Source organism: Dysidea avara, chromosome 12 (genome assembly GCF_963678975.1).
Source record: "Dysidea avara chromosome 12, odDysAvar1.4, whole genome shotgun sequence".
Lineage (NCBI taxonomy): Eukaryota > Metazoa > Porifera > Demospongiae > Dictyoceratida > Dysideidae > Dysidea > Dysidea avara.
In genome coordinates this window covers 23,106,699-23,121,730 of record NC_089283.1, presented here as the reverse complement: position 1 = coordinate 23,121,730, position 15,032 = coordinate 23,106,699, and the positions used below count along the sequence as shown (strand labels likewise).

At 37.0% G+C, this 15,032-nt stretch overlaps 1 protein-coding gene across 1 annotated transcript; it reads right to left on the bottom strand.

Moving 5' to 3' along the window:
* On the bottom strand, positions 1-14,011 carry LOC136240631 (phospholipid scramblase 1-like). Its single transcript, XM_066031649.1, has 7 exons — positions 13,776-14,011; positions 13,641-13,718; positions 8,262-8,454; positions 8,088-8,199; positions 2,008-2,110; positions 209-267; positions 1-157 (listed from the first exon to the last, which is right to left on the bottom strand). Exons 1-7 carry the CDS (start codon positions 13,900-13,902, stop codon positions 116-118), a joined length of 714 nt encoding a protein of 237 aa, XP_065887721.1. The 5' UTR covers positions 13,903-14,011; the 3' UTR covers positions 1-115.
* Between the last annotated feature and the right edge of the window lie 1,021 nt (positions 14,012-15,032).

Sequence of the window (15,032 nt, the reverse complement as noted above, 5' to 3'; positions counted from 1 at the left end):
TGAAGTGAAATACCTGAAAACTGCATGCTCAATACTTAAGTACACAGCACACACTTTGAAAATAACAACGTTCCAGTTTACAGAAACAAAAAGCGAACAAACTCTCAAAGTCATCTCAGTTATTGTTGTTGTTCTGTTGCTCAAAGAACATAAAATCCTGAAAGTATACATATTTAAATGTGTACATACAAGACAATATAGCACTTACTATGAGCATACAAGCTCCGATCATCACAGCCTTCATCTTCACATCAAGGTCCATTGGAACTAAAATAGAAACACGACAAATCAGACTACTATAGTAACAATGAAAACAATAAAATGTGACCGTTTTAGCAAAAACCCAACTTGTTTGCACAACTTCCGAATTTTTTCTACAGTATCCAATCACCAAAGTTTTAGCCCTTTGTGGTGAGTATGTTTTGGAATAATTATTATAGTGCTAGACAGTAGGAAGAGCAAGATAATCGAATTGTACAGCAACTATGCTGAAAATAAACTACAGGTGCTTACAATTACAGCCATAACTTCCATTTGAATTAGTCTACAACGTTGCAATTTGGCTTAAAATGTTCACTATGGATTAGTACATCAAACAAGGTATAATAATAGCCCTGTAGTCACTTATGCATATGTGACCGTCTCAGCAAAAACCCGACTTGTTCGTACAATTAAAAAAAATTTTTTATTCACTCAGCAATATCAGAAGTGTTCAAGGAATGGACCACTACAGTTTCAGCCTTCTGTAGTGTGTAGTTTTGGAATTATAGCGATAGACAGTAGGAAGAGCAAGGTAATTGATTTGTACAGTGACTATACTGAAAATAAACTGCAGGCCATAACTTCGCAGCCATAACTTCCGTTTGAATTAGCCTACAATGTTGCAATTTGGCTTAAAATATTCACCATGGATCAGTACATCAGCCAAGGTATAGTATTATCCCTGTAGATACTTGCGCATATGGATATGAAGGCAGTTTGGTAGAAGAAACAATGACAATCTTGTTTACATTTACTGCATCGTAAACAAATGCACGTGACACGCATACTGTTGGAGCTAGAGAAACAAAACAAAGATTTTCGAACTCTCCATGAACAGGTGAATAAGATGGTATATAGTTTTAATCCATTTGACTATTCCTTCTTCAAGTACTGGCCCGATAAAAACTTGTGTAGTTTTTTTGTAGCATGCATAATTTTACGAATTATTTTTAAATTTCAATTTTCTCAATATGCATGCTTGTGCAAACAAGTTGGGGTTTACTGAGATGGTCACATATGGGTATGAGGCGGTTTAGATGAAGAAATGACAATGATCTTGCTTATGTTTACCGCATCGCAAACAAAACAGACATGACACACACACACACCATTGGGGCTACAGAAACGAAACAAAGCTTTTCAAACTCTCCATGAGCAGACGAATAAGATGGTATATATTTTTAATTGATTTGAGTCTTAATTCCTTCTTCGAGTAATGGCCCAATAAAAGCTTGTATAATTTTCTTTGTAGCACGCATTTTTTAATGATTTTTTTTAAAAATTGGATTTTCTAAATACACATGCCTGTGTGAACAAGTTGGGGTTTTGCTGAGACAGTCACAAATTAGTTCCACACTTTGCGTTTGTACCAGAAAGTTCTTTAGCCAAATTTAATTTTCTGTTTTAAAGAAGTAACGGATCAAGATTTTGCCATTCTAGTAATTACGTGTCTATTAAACAAATACTAAAATGGGTGTTCACATTTTGTGTATTGTACAAGCAGTAACAGGTGTAGCACAAAGCAACTAAGGCAAATGAAGCACTTCCACTAGGGGATCATTGTAAAGATTGAATATAACAGTCAGACAGAGCTGAAAATCCTGAAATGATAACTTTCATGTTTATTCTTTCCCAGACACTACTAGAGGGTACAAACATGATAGGGATGAACTGCACTTTGCAATATACGTGTTTATGAATTAAATCAACCCAATCATGGACTGGAATGACTTATATGGTGCTTACATTGGATTCCAAAGTTGTCAGCATCAGTGAACCACTCTTTAACAAGACCAGACCATTGTTTGGAGATCTTACCAACCTGTTGGCTCCCATCACCACTCATCACCTATGAGATATATGCATTGAAAGCACTTTCCTGTCAAAACCACAGACAGTCACCTTTGGTGTTTGCACACCAGCCTGTTAACCTCAAGTTATTAACCAACTCGCTGACTATTTCTACAAAACTTTGTTTTTGAACCTTTTTTTTGGTCACACTGTTTTGCTTACTGTATACTACCCATTTTATGCACATATTTATCCAATAAATTTTCAATATTTCCACAACTTTCAGCAGTGTGTCACATTTGTACGTGGGGCCTCCTAGGACAGACAAATTGCAGTCCATATGTTTGTTCCATAAGTAAGTGAAATTTTATCATGAGTTTGTTCTTAAACTTCTTTGCTACACACTTACACTCTCCAGAATATCTGTACATTCAAGCACATAGGTGTGCACTGGCATATGAAACAAAAATCTAGCACAGGGCACAAAGCCTTCTCATGACATTTATTATATACTTGAGTTTCTAAAGTTGTATAAGACTTTTGTCACTTCATTTCAGTAAGTGCATAGCATACACAATATGGCAAGTCCTAGCTGGTACATGTACAAATTCATTTCTTTTTGATGTCACTATAAATATTAGAGCTGATGGTTATTTAGTATTCGAATACTCTCTAGAGTTAATGATCGAGTACTCACGAATACTAGTTACTTGTAGTCATACCCATTTGACATGTTTTGTACCAACCTTAAGCAGTTTACAGCTTTTCAAGTAGCATAAGCAATCAATCATCGACCGACGTCTATTATTGGCCAACACGATGTCTATTATTGTCCTATAGAAACCGGATTAAAACACAGAACTCCGGAATACTATGATGCCTCGTGCTGCTTTGTTTTGTTCTTCTACCAGCTAAAATCAACTTCTATTACATTGGAGTGTTGGTTAATGGCAGGTGATTTGTGTATAACTTAGTTTTGTTACGCCAGTCCGTTATTCTTGGCATGAAAATGATGTTTGTATCGTACTGAACTTATCCGCGTTGTTTCTTTTGTTCTAGTGCACACTGAACCTTACAGAAGATGTTCAAGCTAAGAAGGGACAAGCTGAAATTGTATTAATGTCTTTAGTGATTGTCTGTGCTGGTATAACCACGCTTCCAGGTGGAATAATGTTTGTTTACAATCGCACGCGTGTGTTTACAAGATAGTCACTGCTCATTTGACTTGGAATTCATGTGTTGTGGACTGTTAAAGGTAGTTTTAATCATCATGGATTAGTGACTGTACAATGACAGCTGTTATGAATTATTTATGTGGACAAAGAAGATGGAAAGACTTCTTGTGGTAGTTGAGAAGTGATGAGTAATGGAGCTGCCTAGGAAGAAACAGCTCTTAAAGCAAGGTGAAGCACAGAAAAGTCTTGTGAGGCTATCTACATCCTGTAGACAACAGGAGAATTGACTATAAGGAATGGTAGGCTGGAAGAGTGTTTGCAAATGAAATTACACTCACTTTCAGGCATAATCAACTGACGTATACATTGTATTTAGAAGTTTAGAGCCTTATAGCCAGCTGTCAAGTGTTGAACATGTTACACTGCACAGGAACAAGTGGATAAGACACCTATCACAGTGGATAGAAGTTGTCAGTTATCGTTTACTTATAAAAAGTTTGTGCGTCATTGGCTACGTTGCTAGATAGCAGGAAACAAACTAGCTAAAGCTGAGCCCAGTGGCACCAAGATTATTCTGCTGACCTTTGTTACATCATTGATGAAGCAATTGTCCTATTAAATTCATTTTGTATTGTGTTTAAAGTGTTAAAATACTTGAGTGATTGTTTTATTAGAAATTGATTCGAGTGTATTTCGAAAATTGCACATAAGACTTACTTGAAATTTAGGTGTAATTACAATTAGTATTGGTAGACTATTTTGTAGTATTGGTAGGATTTAGTTTTGAATTACGTGTGAATACTAAACAAAATACTTCAAATAGGACGATAATTGATGTACGCAAGTTATCGAGTGGCAAATAAATGACGTCTACCAATGATAATTGATGCCTTATACCACTGCCTTTGGCTGGATGCTGCTGACGGATGCTGCTGACGAATGCTACTGCCTTGAACGCTGGTATATTGTGTACACCTAGAGTATTAAGGGTGCTCTGTACAGTCTGCTTATATGGCTTCCCATGAAATTAAATTTTTATTTTTGTCTTTTAGCTTCTCAATCATCACATATAGCTGTATTTATCTTTCGGGTTGACACTCCCAAAAATCCTTTTCTTTACTTCCATGTTATTCATCATCTGGACTTGCTATTTCAAAATGGCAAACGCTCTTCTTTGGCAAAATTACTAAAGTAGCTTGTATGAAAATTTCAAAAATGACGGAGTAGTTCTAATTTAAGTGAGAGGGTGTAGAATAGCAAGATGCGTGTGCTTGTTGCTATGGGATACCTAATTTACAGGTACTAAAATGCGTCAACATGTCACAGGATAATTAAGTGACCATACTATTTCTTTTAGTGCAAAACAGACTATGTCTTGGGAAGCCTTGTACGAACTGTATAGAGCACCCTTAAATTGCCTATCGCTGGGTATAAAAAGTTTGTGTATATCGTGTTCTAAATGAGATTCCCGTAGGTTGGCACAAAACCAGGCCGATAATTGATTGCTTACGCTAACAACAATGATACACACACCGTATTAAGGTACTGATATTAGTGTCCTTGACAATAAATTATGCCAATCGAACTCTACAACCTTCATTGCATCACTCCATGATGAAAAATACACCATGTGAGCTGGGTCACGTGATCTTAACGAGTACTCGAGTACCAATTTTACTATCCGAGCACCAAAATTCTTAGTGAGTACTCACCAAGTATTAGCATATGTTTCAGCCCAAATAAATATGTTAAAATATCATCAAAATTAATGATGTTGCATGTACAGCATGCATAAGACAAGTACCACTAGCACCATACACATAGATTGCACTTGTGTGTTAAGTAAACATAATGCACAATACTACACATTGTCTTCAGCTTAGCTACATGCAGTTCTGCTGGAGTACCTGCATGCCTCATATTATTTCAGCAAATACTCATGTACTTTAAAATAGGGCAGAAACGATCATGGCTTTTTGGTATTCGAGTACTCTCTAGAGTTAACGATCAAATGCTCATGAATACTAGCTACTTGTAATCATACCCATTTGACATGTTTTCTACAGACTTTAAGCAGTTTACAGCTTTTTCAAGTAACAACAACAATGATACACACACTGTATTAAAGTACTGATGTAAGTGTCCCTAACAAGAAATTATGCCAATCAAACCCTATAGCCTTGATTGTGTTACGGCAAATGTACCATGTGAGCTAAGTCATGTGATCTTAATGGGTACTCAAGTACCAAGTTTATTATCTGAGTACCAAATTCCTTAACAAGTACTCGAGTATTTGTAGTATTTGTTTCACTTAAAAGGATATTACGCATGCTCTATAGCATAAATGGTGCTAATGTTTAATGCATAGTTCTCATTATATTTATTAGTGACCCACAAAGCGAAAACCCGGCTTGTTTGCATTTACCTCAAACTTCATTTTACGACTTTTTGTTGTCCAGAGAGAGAGAGCCCAATGGGCTGTTTTAAGTTTCAGTTTTATCTGGTAAGAATTTTCGGAGTTATGGCGATAGAAACGAGAAGAGCAAAACATTCAATTTGTATGGTGACTATACAGAGAAAGATTACAGGCGCTTGTTTAATCTGCTATAAGTCTCGAGTGCATCACAATACAGAGTTGGGACTGGTATCATTGTATTCTCCATGAACTGGGGAATTCATCAAGGTGCCTAAATATGCCCATGCTACGTATCAAACAAGCTGTTAAAGCTTAGAAACGTTGACAATAAAGTTATGTTTTACCACAACATAAACAAACACACGTAACCCATATTTGCTTTATGTTTTACTCTCCATGAAGAGGTGAATCCATTGGTATATTAGATATTTCAATTCGTGTCTTCCTTCACTGTTTACTAAAGCGATTAAAATATACATAAAATTATTTATGAAGCACGTATTTTTTTACCCATGTACTTTTCAATGGCATTAATCTCGAATTATGCAAACAAGCTGAGTTTTCGTTCAGCGGGTCACATATTTATGAATTTAAATTAATGTAGAAATGTTCTTGCACATACAGTGACATCATGAGGCCCTACTAGAGTCCTTGCCACTGAACAAAGTCAAGTCCTTTACAGCTCAAATGTAACATCATCTTGTGCGAATGCAAGCAGTTTAAAAATGAGCTAATTAAAGGGTGTGGCACCTGTTTTGCTTGAGAGTATACGAAGCGGGATGAATACTCGCAAGCAAAGTGGGTGCCACGCTCTTTAATCAGCTTGTTTTTAATCGCTCGCACTCTTGAGAGACGACGTTACATTTGAGTGGTACTGTAGAGCAGATGGTACCAATTTTCTAATGAAGGTTCTCATGCATTTAATATGTAGGTTAGATATCTACCACAAGGGTCTTTGTTAAACCAAGACAAAGCCAAGGTTATAAACACAAAAATCCGAGGGTGTGGTCTCTAACTGACTTAGACAACGGGAGCAATTAATATGGGTATACAGGTGGAGTCATTGTGTGATCAATTTATATTTTAAATCTTCATATGCTAAAACAAGAGTTGATAATAGTGGTAGGGACTCTTGGGACTCTTGGGTAAAATAAGTGCAGAAGACTGAACATGCTTTTGTTGAAGAGCTTAAGAAATTGAAGCTTGTACCTTATCGCTGCTTTCTAAAATAAATTGGATTGCAGTGATACTAAGATAGTTAAGAAAAAGAGCTGTGTCTTTATATACAGTTGTTCTTACTGCTGTGATGCCACAGGCACTGGCACAACTCATCAATTTCTTTTTTGACCTCGAGTTGATTACGGTGGCAACAAACTGTCACAAATTGTAACAGCACAACAGTTCAAAGACCAGGCACATTGTGAATATGGAACACACCCACGTTACTGATCAAGTGAAAAAAAACATTCTACAAGGAAGTTTACCCATTTAGGCCCTAGTAAGTCTGTCTGTAGAAAACAAAAGAGGCTTTAAAATACTCTAGAAAACAGATAGGCACTAAACAGAATTTTCCATGATATCTCTGGACTTGTTCGTTCATCATAACAAACGTAGCTGCAGTGTTAGACTCTACCTCCTACGATCATATGCATGTTTATGGAGTGGTTGAGCTTGCATGGGCTTGGGTAGGTAACAGGTCATTCACTGAACAATATGCTTGAGCAAATCATGATTGAAAGTGAGATTTACAATGTCTGAGGTATTTCTGCTAGCAGGTCTCTAACAATTTTAAAACCCGATTATCTTCCAAAGATCAAAATGTATTATCAAGGGAATATAATGTGGAGGGAGAGTGTCGAACTGCATAATAGGCTGTGAAAAATGAGCCCATAAAGTAGCCCACATACCTTCGTTTCCTCTTGTAAACCTGACCACTGTTGATTGCTCAGATTTAACACCTTAAAAGTTTTCTACATGGGATCGCAATGGCTGAAATTGCGATCCCATGTAGAAAACTTTTAAGGTCAAGGCAGGGGATGGCGACCATGATGAAACTCGACCATGATGAAACCTTGACGTTTACTTTCCAGGTTAGCTTTTCTCTTTGTACGGCAAGTTGCTATGCGCAATGTGCCATACTTTTCTTGAGTTACACCATAGCATTCATGTGTACAAAGTGCGCCTACTGCACTTATAATTAGTCACCAATCAACACAAATCACTGAGTCATTTGAATGATGCCATAGGACTTCACAGGCTCATTTTTCCCAGCATAAAGTGAAGTTCAACACTCTCCCTCCCCATTATATACTCTTGGTATTATGTATATTAATTTTGGTAATTCTGAAATCATAGTAATTACTGAAATCATAAATCTCATAGATGATTCTGTTAAGTACAAACGCTCAAAACAGGAAAAAATATTAACTATTCTGATGTCATACCTGAAATTCCACATCACTACAACATCGACATGTACAGAGAGGTCCCTTGATTGTCAGAATAGGCTCGTGAGATTCATTCTCAATAGTGAAATTTGGGTACACAAAGGTACAACTACACAAACAGACAAATTTACACTCAACTACTTGGTTTGTTATTTTTGTATTCATTCTTACTCTTGTTTCACATATCCCACAACTTGTCCAGGAGGTGCCTGCACTTCCAATTCTTGTAGACAGCAGAAACAACACCATCCTGAACATCGCAGTGGCCTCTCCAAGTGGATAACTTCAACTCCATTGTTATCTGTTATATTCATGGCAAATGGTCTCTCAGGACCACAACATTGCCGCACAAGACAGCTGGAATCTGCAAGAAATGGAGACACATAAATAAAATATATCACCAATTAGGTATCTGAGTAGACACTTGTGTAGTAACACATCCACACATCACAGTGAAGTAATATGATTACACTGATAAACTGTCCTATGATATAAAAGACAAATAAGCCACTTCCGTAAAGCTGTGAATTTTATAGCCTAACATCTAACCAGCTGTAACATGAGCCTTTGTAAATAAGTTTGAAAGAAAAGGACATGTAGGCCTTCTAGATAAATCTAGCTGCTTATTCTTTGTGTATTAACGTTAACATGTACTTGATAGTTGTATACACTTGATAGCTGTTACATTACAACAATATTTGCAAGCGTTTTCAATCCATCACTTAGGTATGTGATATTTACTTAATTATTTATATAACTGCAATCAACAACACTAGCCTCGCCATATGAATGATCTTACAATATTAAAGCAAACACTACATGTTCACATATTGCAATTCACTAAGAAGTAATTTCTTTGGTAAAAATTGTTGACTTTTTTTGTATATGACTTTCATTTCACTATGGCTGTCACAAAAGAACTATGAAAACCTCTGTACTGGGTAGAGTTACAAGTGCCCATTAAAATAATATGTGGCTGGCTGAACTGTTTTCACAAAATTCTATTGTGCTATAAAATGTATTGAAATAGAAGTGTGTTACATAAAAATTATGCACATTGTAGTAGTATCCACTGAAACAAAGCTGCAAGCACTGTTCATGGAGAGTAAGAAAATTGTATGTACAGCAAAAGGCACATGAGTGACGGGTGCCTATTTACATGCAGTAGAAGCTTATCATCATCATTTCTTTGTTAGAATGACCCTGTTCCAGGGATGTGCCTAGGTTTTGAATAGTAGTGGCTATGAGACAGAGAAAAAAATATTGGGCCTGCCAGTACATGGTGAACAGATTAAGCCAAGTCCGGTCTTTGTAGCTTGTTTCAGTCGTGACATACGATCGATAAATGTCTGTATTATTTGCCATACTGTTGCTGTACAAATCAAATTTATTACTGTTCCAATTGTCTGTGCTATAACTCCTAAAAGACTGAAACTTTGGCTATCCACTCCTTTGTTACTATAGGTAACAGAGAAGCAATAAAATGGGATTGGAGGAATGCATAAAAAAAACAACCGATTTTTTGCTCAGCCAGTCACATATTATAAGGTAAGATAATTTCATGAATTTCAACTTTGATGGGCTGCAACTCCTTAACTACTAATCAAGATAATATTTGTGTTGGTATGGTGATTGTCCGTGCCTAAGTGAAAGTTTCTAACTACTCCAGTTTTAACTAGTGCATAAACGAATGTCAATATTTAAGCTTCAAAGGTTTGAATGCAACACTCAAAAGCTTTGATGAATATTGTATGTAGCTATAGCTACAGTTAACACATTATGCAGTTGGTAGTTAACGGCATCATTAAACAAGTCGTTATTTTATGGAATTTCTCATGTTGGCACTATAATTCACCTGTGTAACAAGATATAGCAGCTGGAGAAAACACAAAACAATATACTAAAAGATCTCACAACTACAACAGTAGTGCACAACTTACAAATGTTCTTCATCTACGGCTTGTCCAGCAACATCCCCAACTGCACCTTGCCATTAGCAGTGGGTGTGGTCATTTGTGGTGCAAGCTAATTAACATGTCAGACAACTATTGGCTTCACATACAACCGCCTTCAATTACTTTCTAGTGTCTCAAGTGTAACTGTCCACAGTGAAAATGGTTCACAACGTGGATTCTTGCAGTCTTCTGCTGTAATTTCAATCGCTAATATGAGCTACGCGCAAATCCAAACTTCATTTATGTCATTCGAATAATGCACCCCTTCGAACCATTGAACAAATGCAGTGCATTCGTTTATGCACTAGTTTTCATGATGGTTTGACTGAGTGCAATTTTGCTTTGTCAACACACCAAAACTTTACTGCTATAGGCCATTTCTTTCAAGTGCAATACTTGTACTGCCTTATAGTTCTCATAGTTAATGGCCAAAAGTGCATAAATCTAGCCCTCCTTAAGGGGATTGAATGACTGCACATTCTCTTGAAACTGTCTGAGAAAGTTAATGCAGTGTTACGAGATAGTTCCAGCTAAGTTAAGGACCAATTTACTTCTTTAGTATGTTTTCTAACAAAACAAGACTGTCTTCTCATGTTACAGCAAGATTGGTGGTATTGCTGGCTGACTGTCAGAAATTATCCCATGCATACATGCTTTTTGACACTAGTGGATGTTTTGTGCCATATCTCCATAAAGGCTACGTCAAATCACTCATAATTTGGTATGCACAGACAAATTATGAATGTATGTTAATTTAGCTGAAATAAATTTTGTTGGACGTAAGTTATTAACCCAAATGCTAAGTATTCACAGAGTTACCTTACACTACTGGTGATTTAGTTGGTAATGGCCACCTGATGGGTGTGGCATATGTTAGCAAAAACCCGACTTGTTCACACAGCTTCCGAATTTTTATTATTATTTTCTCAGCATTATCTGCAGTGTCCAAGGAGTCAATTATTATCCTTCTGTGGTGAGTAGTATTCGTAATTATAGCGCTAGACAGTAGGAAGAGCAAGACTAGGGTTGGGCAGTATTGAAATTTTCAATATCACGATATTGGTCAACTTGATATCACGGTTATTGCAGTTATCACGATATTAAAGCACTAATGAGACCTGTAGTACATGATACAAAATCACTAAAAATCACATTATATAAACTGCATAGCTTAAGTGACTAGGGTCGGGACTATAATTATAATATGCTAAGGGACTGCCTGGGAACAAAGGAAGTAAATCATGAATGACTATTGTATATAGCTTTTGATTAACTAACAATTTGTAAAGATTTATCCATGTGAGACTACACTGTTGTATCCACAAACCACAGTAATGCTACAACCAGCTGGTATGCTATACGTGTATTGCTTGTATTCTAACAAATTAGTGCTTCGTTTTATACCAGAGGAGGTTGGACATGTTCACGCGAGCTGTACATTTTCATTGGAAAATCTTCGTTTCAAGACAATTTTATTAAAACTATAGTGCACTTGAAAGCTTATGTATTTCTAAATCTAACGGCGGGATAAACCCCAGTCAACCCCACTGATTAAGCTGGTAAAAAAGCCAGAGTTTAAAGCGCCAATAAAATAAATTATGCAAAATCTGTTTTATAATACAGCGATCTCAGTGTAACGCAGTGAAGGGTCGTTATTTCATTATAGAAAACATACGTGACAGTCTGGTGAAGTTGTATGCATCAAATCGCAATTTATTAATTTCACCCAAATCTAGAGTGCTTTTAGAAAACAAAGTACATTGCCTTGAAGCTTACATGAAGGACGATCTAAATATCTAACGAACCCCAGTAAACCCCATTGTTTTCAGTTTAGTATTGCGACTATTGATGGTCACATGAAGTACCAAACAAAAGAATGTAATTAAGAGCAATATATTTAAGTAGCGCTTAAAGCGGGTCCAACCTCCTCTAGATCTGGTTTCACCCAGCAGAGTGTACATGTGTTTGCTAGTACAAGGAGGCTGAAAAACTGATTGACAAGTACATTATGGCATTGTTAACACATGTAAGGAACAAGAAAACAGCTGCAATTCTGTTCTGTTATCGCAATAACTGTTTATACTGGTATGACGGTTGCGGTATAGGTTATTGTCAGCTGTAATATCGTCTTATTACCACCATACCAGTATACTGCCCAACCCTAAGCAAAACAATCAATTTGTACAGCAATTATTATACTGAAAATAAACTACAGGTGCTTACATTCACAGCCATAACTCCATTTGCATTAGTCCATAACGTTGCAATTTAGCATAAAATGTTGGCACCATGGACTAACAAATCAACCAAGGTATAGTGTTAGCCCTGACACGCATACCGTTGGGACTACAGAAAAGATTTTTGAACTCTTCATGAGCAGCCGAATAAGATAGTGTGTATAGTTTTAGTTGATTTGAGTCTTCCTTTTCCAAGCAATGGCCTGGCGTATTTTTTTTCTTTGTAGCATGCGTAAATATATGATTTTCATTTTTCTCAATATGCATACTTGTGCGAACAAGTTGGGTTTTCACTGAGACAGTCACATATACCCTGTAGTAGCTACAGATGAGGTGAAAACTACAAACTTATATATGCGACCTGCTGAGCGAAAACCCAACTTGTTTGCATTTTCCTCAAACTTCATTTTATGACTTTTTTGCTGCCTAGAGAGAAAAACTAAGGACTGTTAAAGTTTCAGGCAAGAGATTTCGGAGTTATAGTGACAGACAGCAAGAAGAGTAAAACAATTGATTTGTACAGTGCTTATACGTGCTCGTTGGATTGATCATAATTCTCAAGTGCAATGGACTACAGAGTTGAGCCTTGTGCCTGGGGTATTCTAGTTTTTGGCCTACATATACCCACGCTATCAAACAAGAAGGCTGTTCAAGCTTGGAAACAACGACAATAAAATTATGTTTTACCGCAACGTAAACAAAACATGCACTGTAGGTAAGTGGTGTAACTCATGTTTGCCTCATGGTACACAAATGAAACAAACTCTCCGTGATGAGGCAAATCCATTGGTATATTTCACTTTATTTCTCCCTTCACTGTTTACTGAAGCAACTAATACGTACGTAAAATTATGAACGTAGCATACCCAATACATTTCAATGGCATTTATCTAAAAAACACTATTATGCAAACAAGTCGGATTTTTCGCTTAGTGGGTCACATATATAATGGTGGCATGGCTCAAGAAGCAATTCCACAATAAGTGTCTATCAACTATTACAGGTTATTATCATTCTGGTAATGGATGAATCGAAAGACCCAGGCAGTCGAGATGCCTATGAAGTTGCTAAGTATCCTTGAGGCAAACCATGCTGCACTAATTAGGTCAACAAGCACACAGCCAGCAAAAAAGCAAAATCACTATAGCTAGCAGTTCCAGTACCACCCATGAGGTTATGTCAACTGCAACTAGCTAACCCTATATGACATCACTTTAAATAAACTATGCACCGCGTATCCCATATTCCCAGTAATGAATCTTTAATACCGGCCAAGTAACACGAGTATAACACGCAGTGGCACACAAGTACAAGAAGCACTACAACTACAACTACAAAATGTAGATTCAGTAACGCACCTTCCTGAGCAAAGTATACTTGCTGTCCAACGGAATTTCGGAGGCGATATTTGTTCCTCGTTTCACATCCAGTCAGAACTATCACGCGGAAAACACATATATCAACTACTTGTAGTTGAAACCGCACTCACTAACTTTCTAGAAGCTCGACTTGCTGGTTGACGAGAATTTGATCGAGTTGTGTCAAATACTCGAGGCCCGGGGGACAACCTACCGGTGCTTGCGGAGCAGGCATCCATGTGGCTTCCTGCTTCTGTGCCATGACTCTTTTAATTGAAAACGAGAGAGCTCAGCGAACAGCACTACACTCAGTGAATTTTTTTCCAACACTTTGTACTCCGCCCAGTTTGACGTAACTACCTCCGCCCTTCTATAAGTCACGTGATTTTAATTACGTGTAAATAAGTGTTTGTGTTATTTGTCCTGTTGACATAGTGAACACCTATTGTTCTGCAGTTCTGCTTGGTCCACAGCCACCATACAGCTATATATATATATATTCTCCCCCACAGCAACAACTGTAAGAAAATATCTACAGTACATCAGTGTTGTTGTTGTTGTGAAACATGATCCTGACTATGTAACATGACATGGTGAATTACGTTAGCAGTGGATTGATTGATTGATTGATATGTTTAATTTCCAAGCAGCCATTCTTCCTTGCCCGGAGGGACACATTACAGTACATAGACAGTATACACACAAACAAGGTAAAACCGATTAGATATAACTGATTAGATACAAAGGTGACCAAAGTATAAACTTAAAATACATCTTACAACACAAAAACATACATAGTTACAATTAATGCTATCAAACCTGGCACACTGAAATGTAGTCTATATACACCATAGACAAATATCAGGCCTGTGAAATCAGGACACCCTTCTAACAGAAGGTTTGTGTTAAAATGACAAAGTTGTCAAGACATTTCTGGGGTCAGAGAGTGATGGTTAGCTAGATATTGGCTCAGCAAGAATGAAGATGTTTGCCCACCCTGTATAGCAGATCCAAAAAATGGTCCTAATTAGACAGGTGGACTTCAAAATAGAACCACCATTTATGTGTCCCACAGAAACACGTGATACCTTCATTATTAAGTCAAATCCTACACCACAGTGCACTTACATAGGCCCATGCCACACTACAGTGTTAAGTTACATATTATGTGGCTACATGGTGCACATGAAACTCTTCAAGGAGGACACCCTGGACAGTGGACACCTATTTAGTTGGATATACATGAAAGTAACTGCTATTATATACTTACAGAGATTAAATCTGATAATCTAGGATTTAGGAAATTGCAGGTGTTATAAGTATATAAGGGAATATTTAAAATTTTGACTTGATTCTGGAAGGTGTGTGAATGCAAATTTTGGATCATAGAGC

Excerpts from the sequence above, each read along its gene's own strand:
- LOC136240631 (XM_066031649.1), bottom strand. The coding sequence starts at position 13,902 with ATGGCACAGAAGCAGGAAGCCACATGGATGCCTGCTCCGCAAGCACCG. Across the intron at positions 13,719-13,775 it reads GCAAGTCGAGCTTCTAGAAA|TTCTGACTGGATGTGAAACG; the intron begins GTTAGTGAGTGC and ends TCCGCGTGATAG. Across the intron at positions 8,200-8,261 it reads GTGGGATATGTGAAACAAGA|TTGTACCTTTGTGTACCCAA; the intron begins GTAAGAATGAAT and ends CTGTTTGTGTAG.